This window comes from Lissotriton helveticus, chromosome 6, assembly GCF_964261635.1.
Source record: "Lissotriton helveticus chromosome 6, aLisHel1.1, whole genome shotgun sequence".
Taxonomy (NCBI): Eukaryota; Metazoa; Chordata; class Amphibia; order Caudata; family Salamandridae; genus Lissotriton; species Lissotriton helveticus.
The window spans coordinates 1,875,358,664-1,875,377,127 of record NC_136067.1 but is presented as its reverse complement, the minus strand read 5'-3'; the positions used below and the strand labels follow the sequence as shown (position 1 = coordinate 1,875,377,127).

Genomic DNA, 18,464 nt, shown 5'->3' with positions numbered 1-18,464 from the left:
ACTCACTCTCTACTACAGTCACTACTCTCTACTACACTCACTACTACACACTCTACTACACACTCACTACTCTACTACACACTCACTACTCTCTACAACACACTCTCTACTACACACTCACTACTCTCTACTACACACTCTACTACTCACTTACTACTCTCTACTCACTCTCTACTACTCACTACTACTCACTACTACTCACTCTCTACTACTCACTCTCTACTGCTCATGACAATGCAATTTATTTATCTGTTTCCAAAACCAACACATAAATAAAACATTTGTCATTTACAATGCCAAAAGCGCTAACTTTTGCAAAGGCGAGACCGTTGCATTGTAAATGCTTGTTACACGTGAGTTTATGCTGTCATACGGCCAAGGAACAGTTTGACTGGAAGCAGCTTGTGGTGTATTGGGCATCCACTACTTGATCTAGACCCTTATCATAGTTATGCTTGTATATGACACACAGTTTTAAATTTATTTTGGGTTACACTGTGACTTCAGTGTGGGTGCTACTTACTGTTGTGGTTTGTTATTATAGAGCGGTACATGTGACATTGCAACTGCCCAAACATGCTGTCAATGAAAGTAGTCTGGACACTTTCAAGTTAGATATTTGTTCTTGAGATGAGTGTGCTGCCTTCTTCCACAACTTTACACTGATGTGACCAGGAAGACCAGGCACTATGTGCATTGTGTTTCTCTTTCTTCACTTATCAACAAAATCTAAATGTTTAGCTCAATTCAAACAAGCACAGTGCTGCTTTGTCAAGTAAATGTAGTCAAGGGTGTCCAAGCTGATGGTACAACTCAATGATTAAACTGCACCAATTTTCCCATTGGAAATAAAACCTCACTTGAAACTCTAGGGCAAAATGTGTTTGGAAACCCATTGTAAAGTAATAAATTAACCACTTGGGTGGTATGGACGGCTCCAGCAAGTCCCAGCACCTGTGGCTGGAAATCCCGCTGGTACGAGCACCAGAGGGATTTCATTTTTAAATTTTTCCTTTGGGGTCCTGGGGAAGAGCTTCCCCAGCAACCTAAGACATTTTTTGTAATGACAATCGGCGTGCATGGCACGCTGCCGTCTTAACAGTTGAAAGTGAATGAGCTAATTGGGTAATTTCACTTTCACTCCTGGAATACTCTACCCCTCCATATCAAAATGGCTCCCACGCTGATTAACTTCAGGAAAAAACGTAAAACATGGTTGTTTTCAATATAAAAAAAAGAATTTTTCACCACAATGAGAGTTCTGTCAAGTCAGCGCCGAGACACCCTTCTGGGTATTTGCACACTTTAAAAATTGCATAAAATAAATAAATAAATAAACTCCTTCGGTACTCTGGGGCCTATCACAGCCCCCTGAGCTCCGATGCAGAAGGGAGAGGTATTGTTCGAAAGGGTACAATATCCCCTTTCATATGGCGCCTTTCCCAAGCAGGGATCCACCCACTAGACCACCAAGAGCTAATTTTGAGGGGGTGGTTGCTCCCTTGCAATGGGCTATCCAGTTCCCAAACTCCACCTCCCCCCACCCCCCCAAGCACAAATGTCTTTCTTTCTCCGCTCCCCAGATGCAGAAAGGCCACTAGACACAACAGAAATTTTAATAGGGGCACAAATGGGTGGAGTGGTTAACCCAGTTATCTGGCTCAGCCCCACCCTTTGAAATAACCCCCAGCAGGCTTTCTTCTCACATTTGTTTCTGATTGAAGGTGTATTCCCCCAACCTCACCCCCGCAGTCTCCTTGCAACTAGTGCTCCTCTACGCCTAACAGTCTGTTCGAGGCATATGGGCTGCAGACCACACACTGTTGCATAAGATCACCATCTGGTGGTGGGTCCGGAAGATTACACTTTGTTGTTGTCTTGGAAGAGTTTTTGTCTGCTGGATGACTCCTCCGTTAGACTGTAGTGCGCATGGGCATCGACTCCATCTTCAGATTGTTTTTTCCACCATCGAGCTCGGATGTGTTTATCGTTCGGTCCCGTTACCGATCTCTTTTCGAATCCATAAATCAATCTACAACATCGTCTTCGACACTGATTCCGGTCACCCGCGTCGAAGAAAGGGTCCATTTCTCGATTCCACCACTCGTCGGGGCCGTCGGACCCAACTGCGCCACTGGTCCTTTGGCTCATGGAAAGAACACCGTTCAAGAAGTGCCCTCAGTGTGGACACAAGTTTCCCCACACCGACCTTCATGAGGTTTGCAACCTGTGCTTGTCTCCAGAGATCGAGAGTCGAGACTGTGAGGCCTGCGCTTCGTTCCGGTCCAAGAAAACAATCGGGGACCGTCTAGCTCGAGAGCTATGGAACAGTCTTCGTCGTCTGCACCAGACCTCATAATAAACGAGGCGCCGATCGAGGTAGACGCCAAAGAACAGCAAGAAGACGTCGCTTCCGAAGCAGAGGAGTCAGCTTCCGGAGACGACAATCGATCCGAAGATGACTATCTTCTTCCAGCTGGTCAACAGGTCGTGAGTAAAAGCGTTGACCCTGTTCACACGATTCCCCCCCCCCCACCCCATCGGGACAGGCTTCGGTTCCACCTCCACCTCCGGGTCCGAGTGCACACCGATCAAAACCTTCCGACGCCCCGCCTTCAGGCTTGGCAGCGTAGAGCACCAAAAAGCCTCCAGTCGACTCGGGCTCGAGTCAGTCTGTCGGTCCCGAAAAGCAAAAAGTGCTTAAGCCGAAGTCAACGCCGGCACCAAAACATCCATCGGCACCGAAGGTAACCGAACTGAAACCAAGTTTGGCACTGAAAGACGTTCCCAAAGTTACCGAACTAAAAACGACCACGGTAACGAAAAAAGTGGACCCGAAAGCAGTTACGATACCGAAACATACTTCGGCTCCGAAGGCAGATGAATCTAAACACCAGGGAACAAAAGCTTCGGATCCAAAAAGCACAGATACAAAGAAAAGAAAAGTCATCAGAACCGAAACCAAGACCCGTTCCAAAGACAATAGACATTGCAAAGTCTAAACCTGTCTGCCCCCAAAAAGATAAATCGGCGCCGACAAAGGATTTGCCAATAGAAGAGCTTTTCCAACCTGATGTAAGGCAAAAAACTCAAAATTCATCCAAAGACTGGACATGTATACACAGTGCCTGAAAAGAGGAAAATGGACTATCCCAAACCATCGCCAGTTCCTCTAAAAAAGCATGTTCAAACTTCCCCTATAAGAATTCCTTTACCAGAAGTAGAAATGCCAGCAGATAGCTCTCCTGTGCGTTCACCAGCTAGTACACATAGCCTTATACCACAAGATGAGGATTATGGGGATACCTACTCACAAGAGGTAGAGAGTGATCATCAAATGGATGATGTTAATGACCCAGATGATATAGCTGGGCCATCAGGTGACCCATGGAACGATTATAATGCACCAGATGCACCAGATCTACCACAAGACGATGTATACCCGTCTAGGCCATCTCCACCAGATGACACCATTGGGTTCACACTGCTCATACATATAGCAGCTACATTCCATGGAGTAGACTTACATACGGATCCAATAGAAGAAGACATTCTAATGGTCACACTGTTAACATCACATAAGACCACAACCACACTCCCAATACTTAGTGGAGTGGTAAGACACATACCAGAAATATTTAAAGACCCAGTCAGGGCCAGAGTAATTAACCCCAGACTGGAAAAGGAAATACAAAGCGGCTCCATCTGATCCTGCATATATTAAAGGACAGTTGCCACTAGACTCACTGGTAGTGTCAAATGCGAGAAAGAGAGCCAACTCGCAGACAACAGGGGATGGTCCACCCCCTGACAAAGAGTCTAAGCTTTTGGCTGCTTCAGGAAAACGCACCCTCTCACACGCAGCCAACATATGATAGATTGCTAACACTCAAGCTCTGTAAGCAAGATATGACAGATCTCATTATGATGAGTTAATCACTCATGCAACACTTGCCAGAACAATCTAAGGCTAGGGCTTCTGATTTAATACAAGAAGGCAAAGTTATAACAAACACCTCCATAAGATGTGCACTAGACACTGCAGACACAGCATCTAGAGCAGTAAATACAGGGGTACTGTTGCGCAGACATGCATGGCTACGCATCTCTGGGTTCAAACCAGAAGTACAAGCCAGTATCTTAAACCAACCATTTGACCAACAACATCTTTTCGGTCCAAATGTAGACCGTGCCCTGGAAAAAATGAAAAAAGTTACTGATACGGCAAAATCAATGGGAGCTTTACAAACTCAAGCCCATAGACCTTCCTTTTGTCGCTCCTCATATAGGGGCGCCTCTAAGAGTTTCCAGACTGGCAACACCTCCTCTACATACAAAGCGCCCAACCAAACCTCGCCCAGTAAGGAATATTATAGAGGAGGGTATAGAGGAAGAAACAATAAGGGTAGAGGAAGAGGCAACAACAATCGCAATGCCTCTACTCCCAAACAGTGACTTCCCTTCTATCCCCCCAGACCATTCGACTCCAGTCGGGGGGAGGTTACAACAGTTCCTACTTGTTTGGAACTCCATCACCACAGACAGGTGGGTGAGACAAATAATTCAGTCAGGTTATTGCCTGGAGCTCACTTCCACTCCTTCAACAATACCACCCAGACAGTGTCCCATGTCACAAGAACACCTCATACTACTAAGACCAGAGGTAGAATCTCTACTGCAAAAGAATGCAATAGAACCAGTACCAAAAGAACATCAGAACGCAGGGGTATACTCGCTTTATTTTCTCATACCTAAAAAGGACGGATCTCTCAGACCTATTCTAGATCTAAGACCCCTAAACCTGTACATACATTCAGACCATTTTCATATGGTCACACTACAACAGGTTCTGCGGTTACTAGAGAAAGGCGACTTCCTTGCCACATTATACCTTAAGGACGCATACTTCCACATTCATCAATCTCACAGAGTACCTGCGGTTCGTACTAGAAGGTCAGCACTACCAATTCAAGGTACTCCCCTTCGGAGCAACCACAGCACGCATTTCAGGATTTAAGCAATAAGTGCAAACTACTATCTTAAATCGACCATTTAACCAACGACAATTGTTTGGTCCAGAGGTAGACACCGCACTTGAAAAAATGAAGAAAGACACTGACGCAGCATAGTCTATGGGAGCTCTGCAGTCCACCCAAGCACGAGGCTGCTTTCGTCGCTCCTTCTACACAGGAGGCTCCAAACAAGCTGGAGCAGACAATTCAGCTTCCTTTAAAACAAATACACAAACATCCTCCAATAGAGGATACTTTAGAGGAGGCTATAGAGGCAACAACAACAAGGGAAGAGTTCGAGGTAATACCAACAATCGAACCTCCTCCACCACTAAACAGCGACTTCCTTCAGCTCCCCCAACAGCCTTCTACTCCTGTAGGGGGGAGATTAACACAGTTCCTACCTGTCTGGATTTCCATTATAACAGATAAGTGGGTAAGACAAATTATCCAGTATGGTTACTGCCTAGAGCTTACAGCTACCCCTCCACATATACCACCCCACATATACCACCCAGACAGCGTCCCATGTCCACAGAACATCTAACACTGCTCCAACAAGAGGTACTCTCATTGCTGCAAAAAGACGCAATAGAGTTAGTTCCATTGCAACATCAAGGAACAGGGGTTTACTCACTCCATTTCCTAATACCCAAGAAGGACGGGACACTAAGACCAATTCTCAACCTAAGGCCTCTCAATCTGCTTGTAACGCAAAGCTTTGGATAGACTGGCAATACGCTAGCACTAACATAAGAGCTCATTTAGTGAACAACTGCAAGATTTGTTTCGAAGGCTTCAGATACTGATACTGAAAAGTCATGCCAGATATAGAATGCCCTTTGTGGAGCAATACTCTGAGATTGCAGAAGCTACTGAGTCAACTTTTGAAGGAGAATGTTAGGGATCCTGTTGAATTTTCCCAAGTAGCCTAAGTCCCTGAGGATTCATTAAATCTGAAGGAGAAGTTTGGCCTATGTGGTACCTATTAGCAGTAAATTAGTTCTTCAGGTGAAGAGCACCATTCCTGCAAAATTGAGCTCCTGGAGGCTCCCAGTGGGAGGCCATTTAAGGAACATATCCAAAAGCTTAAAAAAAAAAAAAAAAGATAAAGAAAGAAAAAACCTACTTCGGACACCCATGCACCGGGAAAAACATGATTTTTAATTTGAAGCTATATTCTTGGGATCAAAGGAACAGACTTTGAAAATACCAAACTTTCTAGTTAAAATTGGTTGCCGTAACTAAAGCATGCTTGGTGTCTTACACCCCAAAAACCCTTGCACAGACTCTTATCTTGTTTCAGGAGTTTATATATTTTTGTCTTACTATTCTTCCATAAGCCGATATTGTCAGATGGAAGTAGGAGACAAAGGGTGAATTGGGATCGTATAGCAGGTATACCACACATTATTTTATTTTTTACCTCCTACATTGGTCATGGGAAAACCCTGACAAAATGTGCATGGTTAAAAGCACCATAATGGGTGCCTCAGCATCGATTATCGAGGTAATTCCACATGCTTGCTGGAAATACTCGTACTTGTGCGGTAGTATTGCACCAGGTAATTACTAAACTGCAAGTATACGTCACCCTGTGTGCAGTGTTCCCACTTATAGTTTACCAGCTCAGCATGATCTCCTTAATCTTGTTCTCTCCTTACCTCTCGCCTGTACTTCTATCCCTTTGGCTCTTTCTGCCTCTGTTGTACATGCTGTCCACCTTTTCACATGTCCTGCGTTTACTCGCTCCAAAAACCTCTTTTCTGCTACACTCTTACTGAGCTTTAATCTCCTCCTTCCCTTATTGTATATTTCCTACTATCTGATCTATGCTGTTCATGCCTCGCACTCAATTCCTCACTTTTGTTTTCCAAGTGTACTTCCCTGCATTTCTCTCTTATTGTCTGTTGATTGTGTTGTAGGTACATCTTTCCATTCAGGCTAGATTTATATTTATATTTTTAACTTAAATTTGGCTATTATTCAGTTTTGTTGAATGTTATTTCTTTCCGTTTTTTTCTGTGCATGCACATTCTACTGGATTAATCCATTTATCTTTTACAAGCTTATTGTTTCCGGCATCTTAAAAGTGTAAGGCTATTTACTTGCAGACTAGGTCTGTCAAAGATGGCTATGGTTTGATCAGATAATTGTCTACCAAGCCTTAAATACCATACGTGGCATTCTTGTTACATCTGGTTTTATTCTCCACTTGAAAGTGACAGGAAATTGAAGACTTGTCTAAATGCTCAGTGCCTTAAAGGAGGTTGATGTAAGCTTTTTGCCTTCTTCACATAGGTAGTAAAAATGAGGATCCTCTTGCTGCCAGTTACTAGCATCTACCCTACTTTAAAAGCTTTATACTGATCATGATATTTGGCAGATCTTTGGACCACTATAAATCATTATTTTAATGTGCAATCAGCGTCTGGCTGTGCCGATAAGCCACATTTATACAATGATGCATTGCAGGTTATCTTGGAGGATGTTTCCTTGCTTCACATCAAGCCAGATCAATTCACTTACACGTCCGACCATTTTGAAACAATAATGAAATATGCAGAAAAGCTAATTCAGGAGGGCAAGGCTTATGTGGACAATACACCTGCAGAACAGATGAAGATGGAACGTGAGCAAAGAACAGAATCCAAGCACAGGAATAACTGTAAGATGTTTCTTTGATTTATGGTACTATGTTTTTAATATATGTAGTTTCTGTAAATGTGTGTTGCACTGTTGCAATAAGTGCCTGGTTCTAAACTGTGAAGAAGACTAAATAGAAATAAACAAGCAAGCTAGGGATGAGATTGCGATGTTATTTGACAACTAGATTTCTGTAGAAAAAGCTACTTAAATAGTGTAGTTTAATACGACATTTATAGTGATTGCATGACTAAAGATTACTATGTGTCGTAAGATGTGTATCTTTAAATGAGTAAAGAAAACATTTCTTTTGGTTCGTGCATGGCACTATTTTACACGTTTTTTTCAATACATTTTAATGGCTCTGTTAAGAAAAAGAAATAACTGCAAAATATTTTTTAGCAATATAATATACATTTTCCTAGCTTTCGTAGCGGAAAGTTTTGATACTATTAAGAAAACAGAGGCGAGGATTATGCTTTTCTTTCTCCGCTTTTATTTTCACAGCAGTCATGTTAAATATTATCAAGCTTGAAATCCCATGAACACGTGAGGAAAAAAGTTCATCACAGTTCATCCAGTCATGGCGCACATCTCCCTTTTATACTCCCCTATTCGTGTTGCCTCCTCGTCTGTCTTTGTGCTTCAATCCGTCGTAAAGTCATCTTTTATTTCTGCTTGTTTGAATTATTCTCTATGAACGGGAAAAAAAATGTGAAAACACCTCCTTTATGTCCAGAAAGCTCATGCACAACCACATAACTTGATAGCTGTGTACCAAATTCACGTATCAGTAAAGCTCATATCCATTGTATTATAAGGGCATGTAGTCCTAAAGATATTACTTACACCAAGTACATACATTATTAACAACCATGGGGGGAGAGGGGGGGGGGACGGGGAGGACTCAGTCGGTCCTCTACCCTGGGTGGGATAATCCTCGCCTATGTGTTCTTAATAGAATTGAAACTGTTCATTACGAAAGCTAGGAAATTTTATTATGTCAAGACCGGAGGCACGAATTATGCTAGTTCAAAGCTTATCCACCACCAGGGCTGCCACATTAGGAAGTGGCTTAAAATAGAAGCACTTGAACACTGATTCCAATGACTAATTTGTTGTGCTTATGATTTCTTCCGAGTGTGCCTCGGGCTTTGTAGGCCTTCACTCCTCTTTTAGAATGTGTTCCGAACATTTTCGTATCGATGCCTGCTTCCTGCATGGTACATCGAACTCCTCTAGCGATGGTAGGGGAGGACACAGCTTAGTGTCGCTTTCTAAGAGCGATAAGGAGTTGTTGTTCCCCATGGGGACTGCGATCTTCCGTCATAGCTTCATAAGCCTCAATGTATCTCACTACGCACAGTTTCAGAGAGTCTGGGAAAGCTGTATAGGAGCCCACCCGGGAGTTGGTCTTTGTTCTTCTCAAAGTGTGGAAGGTAATTCCCTCTGGAGTGAACACTAGTCCGGTGATGTGATATCAGATACACGTCTACAAAAATCAAGCATAGAAGAGGTCAATTTGGCTGACAATTGCTTCCTACAAAGATACTTATCCCGAGGCCAGGAAATAAACAAATTGAGTACCACATTAACATCCCACAGGACTGAGTAATTTGGTTTAGGAGAAAGGGATAAACGTATACCCCTGAGTAATTTCTAGACCAAAGAATGTTCTCTCACCAAAGGCAGGGTTCTCCTACGCTCAATTGACAAGGCACAGTTGGTGTTAGAAATGGTGTTTCTAGCTGGCTAGGGTATGCGCCTAAGCCAGGCAGAACCCACCCCTCTAGTCAGGGCAAGTCAGTTAGTTACATACCAACGCTTATCACTAGAGGCAATGTGTAAAGCCATTGCGCAAAACACTCATCAGTAACACAATAAATACACCACATAAGAGACTCCACACAGGATTATGAAAAATATAGATTGTATATTGTACTTAAAACATAGACCAAAGCGACAAGAATCGTAGCTACTGTGCATACTATGCAAATCATGAGTCTGTACCCATTGTTCGGACAATGCTAGAGTCCTATATAATAACATCAGGGCATGAAATGCATCCGATTGTAAAATAAAGACACATGAATCGTCAATACTGAGCACCAACATGACTTAAATATCATATGCACCTTTGCAAATTATCAGTGTTACAAAATATATGTTTTGTCCTGATTCAAAACTTTGCAAAAACGACATAAATCACCTTAGTATTTATCATGTTATATCAGGATTACCTCATTATCCCTGGGCAGAACAAGCCTAATACGATGAAAAACAGTAACTAGGCCAAGAGATTAGCTTTGTGCAAGTATACAACAAATCCAAAGCAATGCTTAATTAATCTAGGCTCCTTTTAAAAGCTTTAAGGTAGTGCTTCTCACATCGGAACAACGCAAATACTGTTTCCGAGTAGGAAAAACAGCTGGTTTATCGTCTAGAGCACTAGTTCCGTCTGGGGTCTCAAAAGCGCTCCCCACGAGGTTGATGGACAGCAGTGATGACCGTACTGCCCCACTGCGGCTTTATCTGGCGATTCAAGGCTGGAGTCCATGATAGAGTTGTGCTGTTGTTGGCTGCACACGGGTGTCTCGCCGGCAACACTGAGCACAGAGGCTACAAATCCAGCATTCTCTCACGTCAGAGGTAGAGCCACACTGGTTGGCGGTCCAGTGCTGCTGGAGGAAAGATCGCAGCACCTCGTGTGCTTGTGTAGAGGGCAGCACTCAATGTAAAGTAAAATAAAATGGGTCCCTTCCTTGGGGTGGGTACACCTCTTATTATGCCACCCTCCAGTGGTAGGGGGGCAAATGCCTCTGACTGGTTGGCTGGGTCAAGACTGAGAGTTGTGCTTCACCTCACCCCCCCACCTGAGGGGTGGGGTTGGCAAAGGTGGGCACACCTCCCTTCATCACTTGGTTTTCCCGCTGATTCTCCCGCCCAAAGTGGGGGTCAGAACCGGTGGGGGCCAGTTGCTGGAAACAGCAAAAGGCCTGGGAAAGCTCACAAAGGCCTTTGAAGCTTCCTCTGCGTGGACCCTGCCCATCCTGGGGAGGAGGCTTGGCACCTCGTCCTAGGATGTGCATAGTTTCTGACCCCCGAGAGCAGCAGGCTCTCAACCCAGGGGTCCAGAAACATGTCTGGTGGTGGCAGCTGGTGAGCAGCCACTCAGCCTACACACTAGTGTTAGGTCGTTTTTTAGTAGGCATCTCTAAGATGCCCTCTGTGTGCATTTTCATTAAATCCCACACTGGCGTCAGTGTGGATTTAATGTGCAGAGAAGTTTAATACCAAACTTCCCAGTCTTTAGTAAAGCCATTATGCAGCCCTTAGAAGCCTTCCCCGGCCACAGTGCCCTTGATACCTGTGGTACCATTTGCAAGGGACTGACCTGTGGCCAAAGAGTGCCAATTGGGTTCTGTTTTCAATGCAGTTTAGGGAAAGAACAGAGGCCCTGGGTCCCAGTTTGGCAGGAACCCAGGGCACACTCAGTCAAAACACATCAGTAGTTCAGTAAAAAGAGGGGGCAACCATGCAAAAAGAGGGCACTTTCTTACAGGGTGCGTAGAAACGGATGAGCACGTACGTGTTAATCTACAAATTACCTAAAGGCAGTAATAGCAATAAAAATGCATAAAATCATAAATAAACGCCATATAAGCGAAAAGTATGGCCCGCCAGTGGCGTAACACAGGCTCCTGCAGTGGAGGGGACCCCCAAGCTCCAGGGGGCCCCCTCAGCGCAGTACTCTGGCCAGAGAACTCCTTATTGAGTCCAGAGGGGGCCCCTCCGCATACCTTGCAGATGGTCTCCCTCAAGCTTCATCATTGCGGCCCACTGGCCCTTCACTGAACTGTTGGCTGCCAGGAGCAACAAGGAAAGAGGAGGAGGCAACACAAATAGAGGACTATAAAGGGGATATGTGCAAGCTGAGTGGAAGTACCGTTGAACCTTTTTTCAACACGTGTTCATGGGAAAGAAAAGCATAATCCTTGTCGCTGATCCTGCTATAGAGTTCTGTTTAGTGGCACATTTATGAGACTGAAGTTTTTTACTTTAGTCTCTCTCATAAATGTGGCATTGAACATAATTGTATTGCTGCAAAAAGCTTGAAAGTTAAATACATTAAAACACAAAACACTAGTACTTCGTTTTAAAAGTGTACTTTTCTATTTTTACACCCAATCCACGAGGTGAGCAAACACTATGGCTACCACACAAGAAACATTTATTTTTTAAGCATACAGTATAACATAATGGGCACGCAATAGTCATGAAGCATGGATATGTATTATTATTGTTATTTCCTTTGCTTTTAATTAGTGCTTATTTAAAAAAACGCAGTCCTTTTCTTGGACTCATGGGCATGTTATTGGGCAGGATGCTGACTGTGTGCGGTTGTAATGTTTAACAGGGGTGTCAGAAATCTACCAATATTAGTGCACTCTAGTTTAATACCCAAGATATTTCCTTATGGAACTTGAGTCTTTAGGAGTAAATAAGTGTAGCAGGTAAGGTTGATTCAAGGAGGTGATAGTTGTTGGACACTAAAGAAAGTATGACACAGTAAATAACACTCTCCGTGCTAAAGCTGGTGTGGTAGGTGGAGGGTAATGTATGAGAAGGTTGGTTAACTTGCAGTTGTTGATGGTTGGTTTCTGGTCTGGAAATTCCAACGTACTGCTGGCAAAAGATTAGTGCTGAGCACAGAATAGGAGAGAGCTAAATCTAGAAAGGCTGAACAGGCTCTTGTGTAGTTGGACATGATTAAGATAAATGTATCAATGCTGCAAGATACAAATTAACACCCTTCTGCTCATCAATACTTTGTGACTACGTGCAACCTGCATTGTGTTTTTTTCCTCCTGTACCCGTTGGGATTTAGAGTATTGCAGTCCTATGCTAATACTAAAGGATATGTCATAGTACATGGTAAACTGTGACATAATGTTGACTTTCACATGTCGATAGCATGTAATTGGATAAGCCTGCTATTTATGAGGCTATATTGAAGAAGTGTAGGCTATTTGAGGGTAGACTTTAACCCTATTGTAGATCTGTTGGTGGAGAGGTAGATGAGTTAAGTGCTGCATCTCACAATGGCAATAAAGTGTATCATTTAGTTCATGGAGATGCAGGCTGTGGCGGATGTATGTCTGTGCTCAACCGGGTGGACAAGCAGTCTGCAATGTATTCATCTCCGCATGACTTTAGTTCTCGAATTGACTTTTCGTTGATAACTCATGGATTGTCTAGGTGGATCTGCAGAGTGGACTTATTACCTAGGGCTGTTGTCGATCACCCGCCCATTTCCTTTTGCTGGATACTCAAACAACTGGGCACAATTACGATGCTTTTGCTCAGCTGCACCTTCAGATGCGATGTTCACAGTGAAATCAATGTGAAATCTCAAAGCTGCTGTGGTTTTTTAAAATCTGATAAGCTTGGTCCCTAAAAGGAGGTCAATCTGGGAAGCATTGAAATAACCTACACTAGAGGCATATGCATTTCTGAAGTATTGTATTGCATTGGAGGTTTTGTAGCGCGCTCAATTACTCAAGAGTATCCTGGCGCGTGGAGATGCAATGAAGACCGAGAAATCGAACTTAAAATGGTAGTTTGAACAAATGAAGTTTTGAGTGCTTTTTTAAAGAGAATAAAATCCTGAGTAGTGCAAAGTGATAGCGGCAGAGTGTTCCAGGCCGTAGCTGCCTTGGTTGGTGTAAGTGACACGGGCGGGCAGCTGAGTACACTAGAGGCTGAGCTGTATAGGTTGGAGAAGTCCTACATTTTTACATGTAATAAGAATTGACTGGGTACGTTGCAAGAGAAGCTAGAGCAATTTTGCCAGATAGCAAAGAATTAACAGAGCCAAATAGCCTTTAAAAGCATGTGCAGGCCAGCCAGTATAGAGGTCCACTCACCTGGTCTCACTCTGTTATGGCTGCTTAATAGTGCTAAAGGAAAGGTCAAACAGCGATTTAACACACAAATGCTTTGTACAGAAGATGCCTTTTTGACAATGAGTCCATACTCCAGTGCATTGTGGATTATTATACATGCTTATACTTGGCCAGGGTTCAGATGATAGAATAACCGATATCCTAGTCCGGGAGTTAAATTGTGATGGGCTGTATAGAGGGGAAAGAATAATATGCTGTTTACAGAACTGATGTGAAAACCACTGCCGTGTCTTTGGCGTGTGGGGAGGACCCTGGGATGGATGTTCTTCTGACTGAATTATACAAACAAGTTCTAGACAAACTAGTGCCAAACATGCTTGAAATATATAAGGCGCCCACTGCTCAGGGGGCATTCATTAAAACATTTAAGGTCGGAAAGAGAATGCTGGTCGATGTTTATCGTTCTAACCACTGGCCTCAATTCAGACAATACATTCCTGACTAAAATATTAGGCAGTAGACTAATGATCATTATGATAGCTTGGATTCTGTCGAATCAATCATGGTTTGTCCTTGGTTGATTGACAATATATAACTTATGTATGCGGATTGCCCTGCTGCGTCATGTTGAGTCTGCTGGCAGCGGCACTTAATTGAAGTGGGACTTTGTCAGAATGCTTAGTCATTGTTGAGTGGGTGTGCTTCTTGAAACTGCTCCTACTGCTCTATTCGGCAACACAAGTGAGGGTTAATGTGTTGGTGCTTAATTTGAGCCAGTGGTTTCCGGTGCTCAGCACCGGCACTTAATCGGCAACACCGGTGCTTATAGCACAAGCTCGACCCAAAGGTATTTGAGCACTTTTCAAGAGCACCAGTTAAGGACACATACATTTTTTGTAGACCGAGGTAGATTAAGTGATGTGCCCAGAATCGCAGGATCATGACCCTGCGCCGAGACTCTGACCTGGTTCCCAGCTTCAAAGTCAACAATTCTGGCCATTATGCCACATTCTCTCCCAGCTGTTATAGGCAGCGCTAATAGGAGCAATAGGCTGGTGCAAGTGGCCTCTTGACGAGAGCCCAAGCACTTATTTTTTCTCAAATTAACCAAGCTCATTACGGGATGTTGCTTGTCTCTGGGGGGAGTGACAGGACTACTGTCACCTTTATTCTTTGCCATGACCGTAGAACTCCCTTGCTCCTATGCTTTGTGATTATCACACCTCTTAAGGAATATACAAAATGGGGCTCACTATTGTTGCTTCTTTGTGTGCAGATAATCTGCTGATATTAAACATATAGTAATAGAATAATTTATGCCCGTTAATACCACAAGTAACTACATGTTATGGCTACTCTGCCCTCTGTATTAACTCATATAAACCTGAAGTCTTGATGTTAACTGGAGTAACAGCGGAGCTGTCCCTTTTGCTAACCATTATTGTGGTGCACAGATTCTGTGAAGTATCTCGATGTGAAGATGGGTACAAACCCTGATACAGTGATAAAAGAGAACTATCGGGTGGCACTGTATAAGTTAGAAATGCATGTTGGCAGATGAATTAGGCTGCTGCTATAAGTGTATGGCAGAATGGTGCTTTCAAAATTCTTAAGTCTTTTGAATGTACTGACTGTTACCTACAGCCTATATAACTTGGACTTGTCGGGGCAGATAAAGAGCAAAAATTAGCTGAAATTTACAAATTTGCAAATTTGAGGACTGGCTGTTCCAGAACTCCTGCTGTACTATCTGGTAGCACAAGCGAATTTTGTGATATTATGTGTTTTTAGAAGTATCAGGTGCATGAGTCCAGGCTAAGGAGACTGGCATGTTAACAATTTTATAAAACAGAGTTGTCGGCCGAGGTAAACACTTCATGAGATGGGCCAGGTATGAGGTGGCTAAACTGACTGTGACATAAACTACAGACCGTATACACCACTTTTCAGTGCTTGGTCAAGAATACCTGGTGAGCCGAGGAAATTGGTATCCACTTTTATTCAAAAACATTCAGGGTCATTGGGGATATAGATATGGGGCAGCATGTTTGAGTATTGGGCCTATTGCTGGTTAAATTAGAAAGATTTCCTTAAGTAGCAAACAAAGTACTCCAGTTCGGAGTTTTGCACAGCTTGTAGTATGCTGTGGCACTCATTTGTATATTTAGCACTGAAGATACCCTGGGGAGGTGCAGCAATTTTTCTTACACATTTGTTGTCGCCTCATCTGAAAATGCTGGAAGACCTGTATAAACTGAATTGCAGCAGTCCAAGCTACCTAATATTAACGCCTGGACTAAGGGTCTTGGGAGTCAAAGGGAAGAAGTGGGGTGATCTTCCTGAGAACTTTCAGCATATAACAGCAAGTGGATTTAACCATTGAGGTCTATGGACTAAAAGATAGGTTGGTATCAAACATTATTGCCATCTGATTCCAGTTTCGGGGTGTTCAAGCAGCAAGAATTTTTCTTTAAACAGGTGGCTATAGTAAACAGACTTGCTCAAGGGTCTGTGCCTCGAAGCGGAAGCCTTAGTTCTTAAAGGTTATTTGTGTTCGAGGCATGTGGGCTGCTGAATTCATATCTATAGCATAGATCGCCGCCTAGTGTTGGGTCCGGATGATTGCACATTGTTGTCCTGGAAGAGTCTTCGAAGTATCACGAGATAGGTGGCTCCTCCCCTGGACTACAGTGCGCATGGGCATCGACTCCATCCTCAGATTGTTTCTTTCCGCCATTGGGTTCGGATGTGATTTCGTTATCTCCTGTTCGGAATCATTGTAAAACTTTTTCGAGGCCAGAAGGCCTTTTTCGAACCGTCGGTATTGTTTGCGTTCGGTGCCCGACTTTATTCCTTCTCGTCGAGTCGGATATCCGGGGAGTCGTGTGACTGTTCGGTGATCGAGGCCCAGTCGACGCAGCAAGACTTTCGACGGCATGGAACGGAGTCCGTTCAAGCACTGTCCCCTGTGTGGATCCAAGTACCCACACATTGACGTCCACCCAGTTTGCAACAAATGCCTGTCGCCGGACCACGACGAGACCAACTGTATGGCCTGTTCCAGGTTTCGATCGAAGAAGACGATCCGGCTTCGGCGCGTGGCGCCCCTCGAAGCCCGGCGGACGGCTCCAGCACCGGTGGACATCTTCGACGATGAAGAAGCAGATGAACAAGAGGTTCAAATGCAGATTTCACCTCCAACAGTCGACGTCGAGTACGAATACGAAGAGGATGTCGAAGGCCTTGATGTAGAAGAAGTCGTCGACGAGGTAGGGGATGACAATGAGGCCTATGGGGCCATGGAAGATAGCTCGGAGGAAGAGCTATGCCCCGTTCGAACACTTTCAAAGGCTCAGGTTGAGGGATCGCCACACGGCCTTACCCAAGACCCTATACCTGCATCCACGGCCCCACCTTCTGGCCCGGCTACGGACACTTCAACGGAGCCGCCATTGTCAAACGAAACCGAAAGTGAAACCATCGGTGTCGACAAAAACAAAATCGGTTGAGGCGCCATCGATACCGAAGACGTGGGCACCCCCTTCGACGCCATCATCTTCACAGGGGTCGGGGCAACCGAAGCCGTAGAAGACAGTCGAGTCGGTCAAGTCGGGCTAAGGCGTCGAGTCGAAGGTGGTCAAGGGCGTCGACCCGAAGGTAGTCAAGGGCTTTGAGCCGAAGACCAAGAAGGCCGTGGAGTCGGAATCGCGCAAGAGCGCTGACCCGAAGTCCAACAAGGGCGTCGAGCCGAAAACAAGTAAAGGCGTCGAGCCGAAAACGAGTAAGGGCGCCGAGCCCCCGGCTGGGACCCCGAAACAAGTAGCACGACCCGCCGATCCGACACCATCAGCGTCGACGCCGGCTAACACGGACAAAGATTGTAGCGCCCCTAACAAGGATGCTGATACGCCTCGGATAGAAAAACCAAGGTCATCGACGCTCGAGTCTTCCCATGTTGGTGAACCGAGGTCGGCTGTCGGGTCGACGAAACCGTCCGCTTCCTTTACGAAGCAGGTCTCGGACTCCCTCAGACGGATCAGGGAAAAAGCTTCGGCGGCGGAACCACAGACGCCTGCCTATCCGAAGCCACCTGTCCCGAAGCCAAAAACTTCGGCGCCGATCCGCTTCACGCTGCCGCCGAAGGAGGCGCCGAAGGCCTTCGCACCACAATCGGTGTCCAAGGACACTGCGGGGTCGAAGCCAACGGAACGGCCAGGGAGTTTGAAGCATCGAACACCCTTGCTGGAAGAGGAGTCGGAGCATTTCATTGATGCCGACACCGGAAAACTTATGATTTACAAACGGAAGATCACTCCATCGCAACCCTTAGAGTCGTATACCATTCCTCTGAAGCGCAAAAGGCCTGCTTCAGACACACCAAACTTGGTCGAACCATTAGTTCCTCAGACTCCAAGAATTACAACACCATCACCCACTTATTCTGATGGAGAAAATGCTGGGGATGAGGAATACAATTTTCCTGATAACACAGAGCCTGACGAACAACAGGACCCGTGGGTAGAGGCAGGTGACCAAGGGGATCAGCACACTGCCCATGAACCTCAGGTGTACAACGTCAAAACCTCTCCCACTGAGGATTCTGCTGCATTTAATGCACTGATTGAAAGGGCAGCAAACAACCATACAACCATGGAGTTGAGATGCAAGCTGACCCTGTGGAGGTGGACTTCCTTTTTGACACTTTTTCAACTGCTGAAAAAACTGTAAAAACTCTACCTATGCTAAAGGGGGTCAATAAACATGCTGCAGACATTTTTAAAGAACCCACGCGATCAAGGGTGGTCAACCCTAGAATTGAAAAAAAAAATACAGACCGGCACCTGGCGACCCTACCTACATCAAGGGCCAGTTGCCATTGGACTCTCTGGTAGTTTCTAAT

The 18,464-nt window shown here is 44.7% G+C and overlaps 1 protein-coding gene across 4 annotated transcripts in view; it reads left to right on the top strand.

Annotated features, from left to right (window-relative positions):
* EPRS1 (glutamyl-prolyl-tRNA synthetase 1) overlaps nt 1-18,464 on the top strand; it is a 961,840-nt gene that overhangs the window by 640,715 nt on the left and 302,661 nt on the right. For all 4 annotated transcript variants that reach the window (XM_078649796.1, XM_078649798.1, XM_078649799.1 and 1 more), the window contains one exon: nt 7,488-7,680. In XM_078649796.1, the coding sequence (XP_078505922.1) occupies nt 7,488-7,680 (193 nt within the window). The remainder of the gene's footprint in view (nt 1-7,487; nt 7,681-18,464) is intronic.